This window comes from Brienomyrus brachyistius, chromosome 22 (assembly GCF_023856365.1).
Source record: "Brienomyrus brachyistius isolate T26 chromosome 22, BBRACH_0.4, whole genome shotgun sequence".
Classification (NCBI taxonomy): domain Eukaryota; kingdom Metazoa; phylum Chordata; class Actinopteri; order Osteoglossiformes; family Mormyridae; genus Brienomyrus; species Brienomyrus brachyistius.
This window is the reverse complement of record NC_064554.1, coordinates 1,836,744-1,849,020: the sequence shown is the minus strand read 5'-3', so window position 1 is coordinate 1,849,020 and position 12,277 is coordinate 1,836,744. Positions and strand designations below refer to the sequence as shown.

General features: G+C 42.2%; 2 protein-coding genes and 1 non-coding gene across 4 annotated transcripts; all 3 read left to right on the top strand.

Annotated features, from left to right (window-relative positions):
- The first annotated feature begins 349 nt into the window (after positions 1 to 349).
- trnar-ccu (transfer RNA arginine (anticodon CCU)) lies at positions 350 to 422 on the top strand. Its single transcript has one exon. It is a non-coding gene; the product is annotated as a tRNA-Arg (tRNA).
- Positions 423 to 767: 345 nt separating this feature from the next.
- LOC125717942 (phospholipase B-like 1) lies at positions 768 to 7,682 on the top strand. Its single transcript, XM_048991333.1, has 11 exons — positions 768 to 979; positions 1,700 to 1,922; positions 2,193 to 2,276; positions 2,383 to 2,524; positions 3,174 to 3,314; positions 3,529 to 3,673; positions 4,803 to 5,003; positions 5,428 to 5,568; positions 5,669 to 5,854; positions 5,936 to 6,042; positions 6,212 to 7,682. Exons 1-11 carry the CDS (start codon positions 907 to 909, stop codon positions 6,386 to 6,388), a joined length of 1,620 nt encoding a protein of 539 aa, XP_048847290.1. The 5' UTR covers positions 768 to 906; the 3' UTR covers positions 6,389 to 7,682.
- A 47-nt stretch (positions 7,683 to 7,729) lies between these two features.
- On the top strand, positions 7,730 to 12,179 carry LOC125717943 (uncharacterized). Of its 2 annotated transcripts, none has more exons than XM_048991334.1 (4): positions 7,730 to 7,934; positions 9,795 to 9,926; positions 10,361 to 10,525; positions 11,048 to 12,179. In XM_048991334.1, the coding sequence occupies exons 1-4, from the start codon at positions 7,880 to 7,882 to the stop codon at positions 11,326 to 11,328; spliced, it is 633 nt and encodes a 210-aa protein (XP_048847291.1). In that variant the 5' UTR covers positions 7,730 to 7,879; the 3' UTR covers positions 11,329 to 12,179. The 2 variants fall into 2 exon arrangements, with proteins under 2 accessions (XP_048847291.1, XP_048847292.1); XM_048991335.1 differs by having other exon boundaries at positions 7,796 to 8,095.
- The last annotated feature ends 98 nt before the right edge of the window (positions 12,180 to 12,277 follow it).

Below are 12,277 nucleotides of genomic sequence, written 5' to 3'. Positions count from 1 at the left end.
GGGCACACTCACACACCATGCACTCACACATGCACTCCTACGGGCAATTTAGCAAGCTATAACACAATTCGAATCACCAAAAAATAATTAGCTGTAATCAAATTAACCAAGTTAAAAACGCGCGTCTGAGTATAAAATATATTCCTCTTTTCAATTACTTTAGAGAACACGTAAATACTTAAAACTGATTTCATTTACTGGTTTAATTTTGCAGATGGGTAATCATTAAAACGATCAGTTACAGTATAACAATAATAAAATGAACAACACATTAGAAATAAATATTTGGTTAGCTTTCAAAAAAGTATTACTGTATGTAAAGAATTATTTTGACGTGCGTGTCAGTGTCGCCCCAGTGGCCTAATGGATAAGGCACTGGCCTCCTAAGCCAGGGATTGTGGGTTCGAGTCCCATCTGGGGTGGAAATTTTTCTATTTTTGTTTTAATGTGCATTGGCTATGACATAACACGTATTAAAAATAAAAAAACACCGGCTAGCTGCTGGCTACACATCCGATTTCTTGTATAGTACATTCATACGAAACTGTATTCCGTGTACTGCAAACGTACATATTCTTACGCTTTTCAAATACGTGTAATAGGTGCAAATTGTCTTTAACCTTAAAGAGTTACCAAATTCACCGTTCAACTGGATGGGGCAACCCGTCATGTTTAACGCTGAAATCCGAAGAACGTGCCAGCTGGGAAGTGCCCCCGCTGCACTCATCCAATCAGCGAACTCTACCCATAACTTACGCGTTTAACTCTCCGTTCGCAGTACAGTAGCTTACTTAGTTTTGTAAATCACACTCAGGGTGTGTGGCGGAGAATACAGGAGTTTATATCGAGAGCTTTTAAAGCTTAGTAATTGCTATTCAGTAATAATTTAAGTGTAAAATAAGAAAAATGGCGTTAAGCTTTCAAAGCAAATTTTATGTTATTATATGCGCTGTGACCCTGACCTTCGTTAAGGCAGACAGTAAGTCACTTATATAACTTTTAGATAATTCCGCTGATGTTTAATATTGCTTTTTTACTTTGTTGCAATGAGACAGTTCTGTGATTGAGTGGCGTCTTTTTCTTAAGCACTTGTTTCTGTGAATATGCATACTTTAGCTTTAAAAAGCTGAACTTTTCTGTGGAAGTACGAATTATCTGCGGTCGGTACGCTGCTGTAAAATAGATCATTACACGGACATGAAATAATTCGTTAACATATAATTCAATTATTTGTAGCTGTTTGCCTGTAATAGAAATTTCCCGGGTTTTCTTCCCAAACCTTGTTTCTGTTTCGCAAGCGATTTATTTATTTATTTGTTTTAAAATGAAACAAGTTATGGGAGTTTAACCGAATCACGTGGGGAAAAGCGTGTGTTTTTTATTTGATTATGAGCTTGGACTTTTAATCGCACAGTTCATGCCTCACGAGGCACACCCGCTTTTAAACTGAAAATCTTTCATCTAAACTGTCATATCCAAGCCCGGTTTTCTGTCCTTCTCTGTTGTAAAAGCTGCGCTATTACCTCTACATGCCTGAGATTGTGATTCAATAATAATACTATAATAATAATAATAGCTTAATTACAGCAACATCGATCTGTTTATTTCACCCCAGTCTAAATAACACTCAGATTTTCAGTTTGACAGCCGGTAACAGTTTAATGGTGCTTTTTACGAAGGAGTCGCGCATGTGTCTTAGAAATGCAGGTAGCCACCGTGTACTGGGATGTCGCCCATAAGACCGTGCTGCTGAAAGAAGGGGTGATGGATAAACGAGGTGATGCTTACGGGTACTTCAACGACACATTGCTCCAAACGGGCTGGGGAGTTCTGGAGCTACGGGCGGGGTATGGGGTGACCCCCAGATCTGATGAGATAAACCACTACCTAGCGGGATACCTCGAGGGATACCTCACTGCCCAGTAAGGATATAGCAGGTCGTCAAAATGCATGCTTCTTTTTGTGTGCTTAAACCTGTTTTTATTAATACATATCGATGAGTGTTAAGTACATACACTTTACCATACATATTTTCTAGATCAGGGTAAGTAGTCAAGCAGGTTTTCTATGATAAATCACACCTAATTTCAGGCAGGTAGTAACTCATCAGGTAGAACAGAAAACGTGCTGCATACTGGCACTCCAGGATCCGGATTGCCTAGCGCTGAACTTGGTTATTTTTTGTTTATCAGGCAGATGTTTAGCCACTATTCAAACATGTATCCAGAGCTGATTACTGACCAAAAAACATTGATCGCCGTGAAGGATTTTATGAGGTAAGAGAGAGGCCCCTTTAGTAAAAGGGGTCGCCATCACCGCCCCACTTTTAAAAGGCTGACATTGCTCATCCCTGTTACCCAAATGCTACCCATCTGCACACAGCAAGCAGGACTCCTGGGTGAGGAACCAGGTGAAGCAGCAGAAGAGCGGAGACCCATTCTGGCGACATATGGGCTTTGTGGTGGCCCAACTGGATGGACTGTATGCTGGAGCAGCGTACTGGGCGAAACAGAAGCAAAAGACGGTGGGTGATGGAGGAATGAACTATCAACTGCCCCCCCCCCCAAGTAAATAAAAATAAATAAAAACATGAGTAATAGCTTTATCTTTTATTATAAATTCTCACACAAGCACTATATATATATTCAGTGGATTCCGCTTACTGCTTCCTAAATGACTTTTATGACTGGAATCAAAGTTCTCATTGGTGACCAGTAACAAGCAGACTTGTTACACATATACACATATATACACATATATACATATATACTAATGAAGATTGTAGTCCTGTGCAGGCAAACATTTTATTATACGAGTCATTTTTATTATACGAGTCATTAACACTAAACAGTGTTGTCCTTATTTTAAATTCTGAAATCTTGGAAATAATTTGGAAATCTTTCTTGTATAGTGTCTTTGCATGACGTGACCATTGCAATGTCATGATATTCACTGCACCCCCCACCGGGGCAAATTCAGTTCCCTCCAATACGAAACTCCTTCTGACACCACTGGGTGTGCACACGCTGCTGGAGCACAGCAGAGCAGTTTTGGAGAGGAAGTTTGAAGGAGGCAGGCCCTTCAGTTAATGTCACCAGACCTCCATCTTATTCTTATTACCATAATTCATTGTTCAAATGGATTGTTCTGGACTGATTTCACTTCCCCTCCAGGCCCTGCCGATGTTCGCAGTACAGTTCCTCAATGCACTGGGTGATCTTCTGGACCTAATACCTGCCCTGGTTCATCATAAAGCCCATCATCCTCAAAACCACTTAAAAATTCCTATGGGCCACTGTTCTGCCCTCATTAAGGTCAGAGGTCACAATTTCTTTGTATGTTTACATTTACTTTACATTTGTAGCATTAAGATGTCCTCCTAACCAAATTTTTATCATGGACACAATAGGTACAGGTTGTCATCCTCTTTGCTTAAAGGAATATGTATTTAAAGGGGCGTATGTACTTGCCAAAGCAGCTTCTGTGAATGGTTTTTTGCGAATGGCTTCCTTGTTTTTCCGCCCTCAGATGCTGCCAGGATATGAGAACCTCCTGCTTTCTCACTCCAGCTGGTACGTCTATAGCGCTACGATGCGTATCTACAAGCACTGGGACTTCAAGATGACGGAGCCTCACGCCGCCACAGGCAAAGTCTCCTTCAGCAGCTACCCTGGTCAGTGCGACGTGATTGGCTGCCTGGAGAACTGGGGACATGCTTTGAATTTTATTGATGAAATCAATAACCTCAAAATTGTACGGTAATCTTAAAATGGGATTTATTGGACTTGGGAATATCTCAGTCATGTTTCAGCCAGTCTGAACATCATTTATTGTGAACATATACGAGAATCCATATTCCTTGCGGCTGTTTCGGTGTAGGGTCATGGCGAGCTTACCCCTGGAAGGACAGGAAACATGGCAGAGAAGAGAAACATCCTGGATGGGATCCCAGTCAATTTCAGGGCACAAACACTCGTGCTCAGGCACATTTTCCTAACTAACTGTTTTTGGACTGCAGGGGTGAAACAGAATCCCTTCAGCAAACCCGCTTAAAAACACAGAGGAACAGGTCCACTCTGAGCCAGGGGTGGGAAAGAACCTGCCCTTAAGGCATGAAGCTGAGTCACTGCCATGCCCTGCATGCAAACACTATATGGCCAAAAGTATGTGCGCACCCGTATTATTTAACAAATTGCTGACACAGATATATAATTAGGTACACAATCACATAATTTCCTGCAACAAATATTATCACCAGGAAGGGAGGCGGGACATCACGAGCACCATCGTAGGACACAAATTCAGTTACGAAAGGCTTGGCCACACAAGCTCAGACCTGAGCACTCAACATTAACACCCAACCTGAATGGCAGCAAACCCCACCAGCAATGTTCCAACATATAATTCCTAGGCTCTCAAAAGAGAAGAGGCTGTTATAGCTACAATGGGTTGATCAACTTCTTATTAATACCCTTTTTAGCAAGATGTTGGGCAAGCTGGTATCCCCATGCTTTGGGCTGTATATTGTATTATAGTCGAACTTAATAAATATCATTATACCTTCAATTCATGTTCAAATAACCATTGACCATTGGTCTTAAACTGCAGCACTGAATTTCTCTAGTTCAACACGACAGTGAAAAGAGGAAGCATATGCTGTTTTCACCTTGCAAATCTAGTCTGAACTTGATCTGAAACCATCCGTCAGGAACCCTTCTGCATTTCTCCACTTAATCAGAACAGTGTGGGAACAATAAGAGAAGTGACTTGCTGCTGTCCCCTCCCTCGACATTCCGCTGCAGGTTTCCTGGTGTCCCTGGATGACTTCTACCTACTGGGTAGCGGACTGCTGATGACCCAAACCACCAACCTGGTGTTCAACAGCTCCCTTTTCTCGCTGATCACACCTGAGAGCCTGCTGGCATGGCAGAGAGTCCGACTTGCGCATTACCTGGCACATGACGGGGAAGAATGGGCACGTGTGTTTGCCAAGTACAACTCTGGTAAGGCTCCCCGGTCAAACTGATGGGAGTTTCGTTTTAAGGCTGGAGTCGGTCAAGACTCAAAAGTTTACTTTATTGTCACCACATCCATGTACAAGTACACAGTGCGTAGAAATACCATTTCTCATTGGGCCCCTATGGTGCCATACATAATGCATACAAATACAGCAAATGAATGTATGACATACACAATATAATAAAATACATATACATATAAATAGTGTATAAAACTGTTTGTTCATGAGTGCAGTGGATTGCAATTCTGCAGTGTAGTGCGATGTAGTGCAGTGATGAATGTGCAAACGTTATAAAAAAAGGAAACAGTATATTTATATCTGCATACTCTATTTTTATCACGTAAATGTTTTTAATTTGAATTTTGATCTTGTTTTGCTTTTGTTTTGGGGGTGGGGGTCCCACCCAGGTACCTACAATAACCAGTACATGGTGGTGGACTTGAATAAAGTGTCTCTGGGCAAAAGCATTGACAGTGGTGCTCTGACCATTGTTGAGCAGATCCCTGGACATGTGTCCTACTCTGACCAGACTCAGGCCCTCCGCAGAGGTGAGACATCAATGCACCAATGCATCTAGCTTTAAGGTGCATGAGGTGAGGTACCTGAGCTCTCATGTTTATCCTGATTTCCATCCATCTCTCCATCTAGGCTACTGGCCGTCCTACAACATTCCGTTCCACCCGGACATCTACAATCTGAGTGGCTACTGGGAGATGTGGAAGGAATATGGCGAGGAATTCTCCTATGACCTTTGTCCACGTGCCAAAATCTTCCGCCGGGACCAGGGGAGTGTCATGGACCTTGCATCACTGAAACACATCATGAGATATAACAGTATGTGTCGTCTCTGCCTGCATCTCCCCTTTGCCCCACGTTAAGTTGTCTCAACGTTGAATCTCTACTCTTCTATTTCAGATTACAAAAATGACTCCTATTCCAAGGGAGACCCATGTAAGGCCATTTGCTGTCGCAATGACCTCCAGTCGAAGCATCCCACTACAATGGGTTGCTATGATACTAAGGTAAGCAGTTTGGTAGCTATTTCTGCTCTGAGTGGGTGGAATGATTTTGTAGATTGTCGTAGCTGTTGGAATCTCAAATTTGGAGTGTAATTCCATATAAGGGGAGGGGATTGTTGGTGCTGAACAATGTGAACGATGTTGTATTCTCATAAACCCACTTTTGACAAAGGTGACGGATTTCCACATGGCACAGATGTTCAAGGCGGAGGTAGTGAATGGGCCCACGACTGAGGGGGGGCTGCCACCCTTCACCTGGGACAAATTCAACACCACCTTGCACGACGGGCTACCCCCCACCTATAACTTTTCCTTCGTTCCTATGTGGCCCAAATTTTCCCAGCCCTGAGCAGAGTTCTGAGGGATCGTGGTAAAGGGAAGTGGGAGGTTGGCAAAGATGGTGCTATGTTCTGTCATTGAATGATAGAAAGCTGATAGAATGATATGAAAATCTGATGAAATGCGGTGGTTAATTGAAAATGGGGAGGAGGTGTATATAGTACAGGTGTGTCAAACTCCAGTCCTGGGGGGGCCGGAGCCCTGTGGTGCTTAGTTTTTTCCCTGTTCCACCACAAATGATTCAGCTCAAGAGCTGTGTGGTAATTAGCAGGAGTTGAATCAGGTGTGTTAAATGAGGATAAAGCAAAAACTGTGCAGGGCTCCGGCCCTCCAGGACTGGAGTTCGACACCCCTGATATAGTATGTCAGGCAATCACATTATATATTATGAAGGCACTCCAATCATTCTGCAAATGCTGATATGACATGTACTGCACTTGTGTGTTTTTCAAACACACCAACGTATTGAGCATCTTAAGACTTTCTAACACTTAAGATTTCTGGTCCAGAGTAAAAATCCAGACCAGGATTTTATTTAAACCAACCAGTTGAGCATAAAGAGTCACAGTCACAGAGTACTCAGCTGGTTGGTTGAAACAAAATCCTGGTCTTGATTTGTACTCTGAGGACCTGAAATCTCCACCTCTGGTCTTATTCGATTTTATTTATTCATTCATGCGTTTTGTATTCTCAGAATACGGATCTCTTTTAAGTGTTAAATTAAACATTCAACCCTCCCCTCCCCCCCCTTTTTTTAAACGTACATTAGTTGTAAGCCATTTCTGGAACCAATAGAACCAATGAATACAACGTGTATGGGATAATCCACGATGGGGTGTACGGTTATACGGTTATAACCGCACACATGCAAGTGGTTTATCCCGCTTATACTACGGCTAACGAACAAAAAATGGACAGACTAGTCACGATTATTTTATTTCAATTAGTATTTAATAATGTTCCCATGTGCTCTTAAAATATATTCCCTACTGGTCAGGCTACTGACTGGAAGCGGCAAGTCCGTTAAGGTGCCATAGAAAACCGTCAACAGATAGGCGCTTGCATTTTGAAAATTATGCTAACTGCTTTTTTCGAGTAAAAGGTCACACGGGTTTTTATTTTAACATGTTTAAAACATTAACACGTACTAATACAGAATTTAGCTGCTGGAGCTACCTGTGATAATCTGTGATGTGATAAACCCACGTGACATCTCTGGACTAATAAGAAAACAGTATTTACTAAATAGTGGTATAAATGTAAATAATTCAGGGCTTCCTTTATAATAAAAAATAATGAATTACTATGGTGAGTTTTTATTTTTATTGCGTTACTGCTGCTCTTCTGATTCATACACTGCCGAATCTAGGGTGTTTACATATTCTTGTACATGTCGTTTGTACCAGAAGAGGCTTTTATTCTTGGGAGTTGAATTTTGCCCTGCTTTTAAGTGATTCCTGAAGGAAATTGCGCAAGTAGTGTGCACCACACAGCTGGCTGTATGGTTATTCAGGGTTTGTACTGCAGGAAGGAAATGAGTCACTCTCCTGTGCTGGGTGAGCAGAACTGATACTTTAGATGATTTTTTAAATATGTAATAAGTCTGTCTAAAGGCAGTCTTTACTAGTGCTATACGGATGAAAAGCTACAGTATTGTGTGTACTTTCATTGAGGAAATCATCGTATTTTTCAAATGTAGGAGGTTTAAATGATAAAGGTGAGTTTAAGAAGAATGTATTCCCTCAAAAGGTCTTGCAGCGTTCTTGCAAAGGGTGGGGAGTCCTAAATTCTTCAAATAATCGGGAAAAATATTTAAATCGTTTTCTTTTACAATAAATATTCTTCTTAAAACTATGGAAATCTTGTTATCCTCGTATTAGTAGAGTAAATTACACCCACTGACAGCAAACCGTATTTGCTTTGACCGTTTTTGCACCAAAAATAAACAAAGAAATCACACGAGGTGCTTACGCTTTGGCAAAATAATCACTGATACAATTAATTCCCCAGTTTCTTTTACATACCCTCGTATCACCTGGTTATACTTACATGTAAATTTTAAGTGAATTTAAGTGTTAATGACTCAATGTAACGAGGGTTGATGCGGCACAGGGGTGTAGCTCCCAACTCTGCCAAACACTCGAACAATTTTCGAAATATTTGTAGGATGCCCTATTTTAAAATTTGTACTGTAAGAATGGAATTGTTCACTGTAAAATTGTTATATCGCGCAAATTAATATTGGGATATATTTAGCTGTCGCGTTAATTTCACTTTTCGAATGAGAATCCTGGGTAAATTAGCGACTAAAGTTTAATGTAGAAGGATGTCACAAGTAAAATGTGATTTTGAATATGAAATGACATAAATTCCACCTTACACCCAAATAACTTGAAATACGGCGAATACGCTTCCACTGTACAACTCAGAAAGTATAATCATCGCGTAGACATGCAAAAAAGGCTGTTCACCAGTCAACGGCATGGTACCACCTAATTGATTAAGTAAGTACTGCAACTATAATACTATTACATTTAGTAACTTGCCAGTTCATCGTGTGCCATGGGGACAGAGGATCGAAAGAAGACATTTTATTGGCAGCGTGTGGCTTTGTGGGGTAAGAGTTTGCGACCATGTTTGCGAGGTCGCCAGTTTGATAGATCCCCATGGCCAAGATAGTGACCCTAGCATTACTAGGCCCTAAAGCGAGGCCTCTCACCCCAAAATAATGCTCCAGTGGTGCTGGAACAATGGATGGTACTGCACTGAAAGTTGCACGTTTTTAATTTTTTTGCACAGCATATTTATTTATTCATCATTTAATGGTGTGCCTAAGTCTTCTTAAGTGTAAAGCTATATTTAAAGTGTCAGACAAACGCCATTTCATTTCAGCGTGTGCCTGCATATTTTGAAATGACAATAAACTTTTACTTGATTAAACTTTACTCTGACCCCAAGCGTTATCTGTATATATGTATTTCTTTGTGTCTTATAGGACTGTGATATGTGAAAAAATAATCCACATGTACCTGTACTAAAATAAACAAATTATAAGCCTGTGAGACCCAGACCATTACTCCCCATTTCTTACACACAGTGATTACTGGTGAGGAGAGGGGCTTGTCCCCCCTACCTCCACCCTTGTCCCTCCCCAGGTGTCACTGGAAAGTACTGGTTACACCCTGCAATCCTTTTTACGGTGCATATAAGCTTTAGGTGTGGTCAATCATCTTCTGATACATACCGTACAGTACATGATTCTTCTAGTGTAATCTGGCTGTAGCATCATGGCAGGCTGCCCCATGGGACCACCTCGGTGATTCATTCTTTCCTACACTGCAGAGGAAGTCAAATATCTTGAAGTTGTTCTCTTTTTTTTGTCACCCGCCTCTCCTCTTTCTTTCTGCCAAGTGCAGCCCGACAACACGTGTGGCTCGCAGGGTCTTCCCCAGCAGACGCCGCCGCGGAGAGTTTGGCATCCATGGCAGCAGGCAAAGACTGCTTCTGGGACAGCCTGATCAATAAATGCATGCCTGTGAAGGGGACAGGTGAGTCCCAGGGGAGGAGCAGAGTGATGGACACTGTGGGTTTCCTCTAAAAAGCTAATGGATATAATCACAGTGTGTGTGTGTGTGTGTGTGTGTGTGTGTGTGTGTGTGTGTGGGAGGGGGGGGTGGTGGTGGGCAGGGGATAATATGCAAGCTAACTATTGACAGTTATATATTCAGATACAATACCATTTAAATTACTAGGATTTTCTTGGCTGTTTCAATATTATTCCAACTGGCCTGTCTTTAGCTGAAATTATACTTGAAAATCATTTGTTACAGTCTTAACATCATTTATTTTTATCAGGCATATTTAGTGAACATGAGTTTAGGGATTGCAGTACAGCAAGTTATAATATTTGATGTGCAAGATTTAAAAAAAAGTATTGAATTAATAATTTTTATTAGTGATCGTTGCTAATGTTTTCATCCAGACCCCACTGCCGTCAAGCTGAATACCGTAGCCTCGTGCTCAAAGACTCCTGTGGTCAGCAAGCCCGTCTGGGTGTCTGTGACGGTCGTCATAAGCGTGTCCCTTTTAGCTCTGCTGCTGTGGTGCCTGATCTTCAGGAGGGAGAGGAGGCCCGTCCGCGGCGCAGGTAGGCAGGGCTGGCGATGCCATAGCAATGTGCATCACAGGGCATTCCGTGTCACAGAAACCGTGGCGACTGTCTCGGCCTGGTTTAATCTCTCGTTCAACCACTTTCTCAGTTTGTCTGCGCATTTCTGACCAGTGGAGTGTGAAGGAAAATGAGGAGGGGGTACATCGTACTAATGAAGTGTGACAACCCTCCTTCCACCATTTAAAATAAAGTTTCTGTTCCCACCTTTATGAGGTGGGGGGGCAGGGGTGATCTCAAGGGACTCGACATCCGTTGGTTATATGAGCACACACTTATGCATACACCCCAGGCACAAACAAGCATGTGTGTTTACTCACCATTGCCCTGCACACAAGAAGTCTCCATCTTGGAAAATCTGGTCAGTGATTGTTCAAAGAAGCAGAGACTGACCAAATCCTTTAAGCTCAGACGAGTGTAATTAATATAAGGATAAATAAAACCCCTGTGGAGTTATTGACATGCAGAGTAACTGCAGGATTCTTTTGCTTGATGTGTCAGTTGAGGCAGGGAGGCCAGCTGAGGCAGATGCAGAGGCAGGAAGAGACCGGCCTGCAATGGCGGCGGAGGAAGAGGAGCCCCCAGCAGCCTTTCCGTATGAGAATGGAGGCCCCCCAGGGGGGCAGGACCCAATGGAGTCCATCTGGAGGGAGGCGGCGAGGTGTGATGAACGGGGAGAAAGCAGCATGCACGTGTGCAATGGCAGGAAGGAGCACGGGATCCCACTTCCTGCCACAGAGCTGGGGGACGCCGCACTGGTGACGACCAAGACGGTGCAGTAGGCGAGCTGAGAGGGGAGCCGTACCTTCGCACACGGCCAGCTTCTAGCCACACGTGTCTTTGCATGGGGTTCATGTTAGTTAGGTGTGCACAGCATTGTGAGTTATGAAAACTTGTTCTGATGACAGTATGTTCGGTTCTGGGCTGATCTGAAAGGAAATGGATTTGGTTCCCGGGCCCCATGCAATCCTCCGTGATCCGTTTGTTATGCTCAGTGTATCTGGGATGGCCGTGTGGGCTTTCCCGCCTTTATTGTGACCAATCTGTGGCCCCTGAAGTGACAGGATCCCACAAACAGATCTCAGAGATGAAGCTAGGTCCGACTGCATCTTGGTACAGCTCATTTGCCACCTTTGCTCCTGTAAGCCATTAAAATTTGTGGCATTTTTAGACACTGATATTTTGCAGATTACTGAATAGACACTTTTTCGCAGGTTTACATTCCACACCTGCTTGCTGAAATCTGCAATGCATTTAAAAAAAAATATGTGCGTAATGAAAATGAGAGATTTGTCTAATGATAGGCTAAGGTTTCAAGTGCCAATTTTATTAATGCTATCATCTGAATATATGTGCATTTTTAAGTCTATTTCTTAGATTTCCTAGTATGATTTACGTTTTACTACTTAACACACTATTTCATTAGATTAGCAGAGCTGGTTTTGAACCATTCTGGGTAGTCTTTGTCCCTGTAACCCAGAGACAGACAGGCCTTACAAAAAATGCATAAATTAAGAAATATTATTTACAGAATGCAGTAAGTCTTCAGTTGTCAGCCTTTTTCATTTTGACAGTTTTGTATTTACCTTGATGTAGTAATAAACAATTCCATTCACCTTGGCAGTTGATCCTTCTAATGATCTGAAGAGAAATGATTTATGAACCTGACATATTCGGGACATGACTTCCCACATTTAACGTAGATATATAACATTAGCACATACAAAGCTA

What these genes read in the sequence shown, in the direction of transcription:
- LOC125717943 (XM_048991334.1), top strand. Translation starts at nt 7,880, where the DNA reads ATGGTTATTCAGGGTTTGTACTGCAGGAAGGAAATGAGTCACTCTCCT. An exon ending in GAGTCACTCTCCTGTGCTGG is followed by an intron (nt 7,935 to 9,794) that starts GTGAGCAGAACT and finishes TGCCAAGTGCAG; the next exon opens with CCCGACAACACGTGTGGCTC. An exon ending in GAGGCCCGTCCGCGGCGCAG is followed by an intron (nt 10,526 to 11,047) that starts GTAGGCAGGGCT and finishes TTGATGTGTCAG; the next exon opens with TTGAGGCAGGGAGGCCAGCT.
- LOC125717942 (XM_048991333.1), top strand. Translation starts at nt 907, where the DNA reads ATGGCGTTAAGCTTTCAAAGCAAATTTTATGTTATTATATGCGCTGTG. An exon ending in GACCTTCGTTAAGGCAGACA is followed by an intron (nt 980 to 1,699) that starts GTAAGTCACTTA and finishes CATGTGTCTTAG; the next exon opens with AAATGCAGGTAGCCACCGTG. An exon ending in CGAAACAGAAGCAAAAGACG is followed by an intron (nt 2,525 to 3,173) that starts GTGGGTGATGGA and finishes CTTCCCCTCCAG; the next exon opens with GCCCTGCCGATGTTCGCAGT.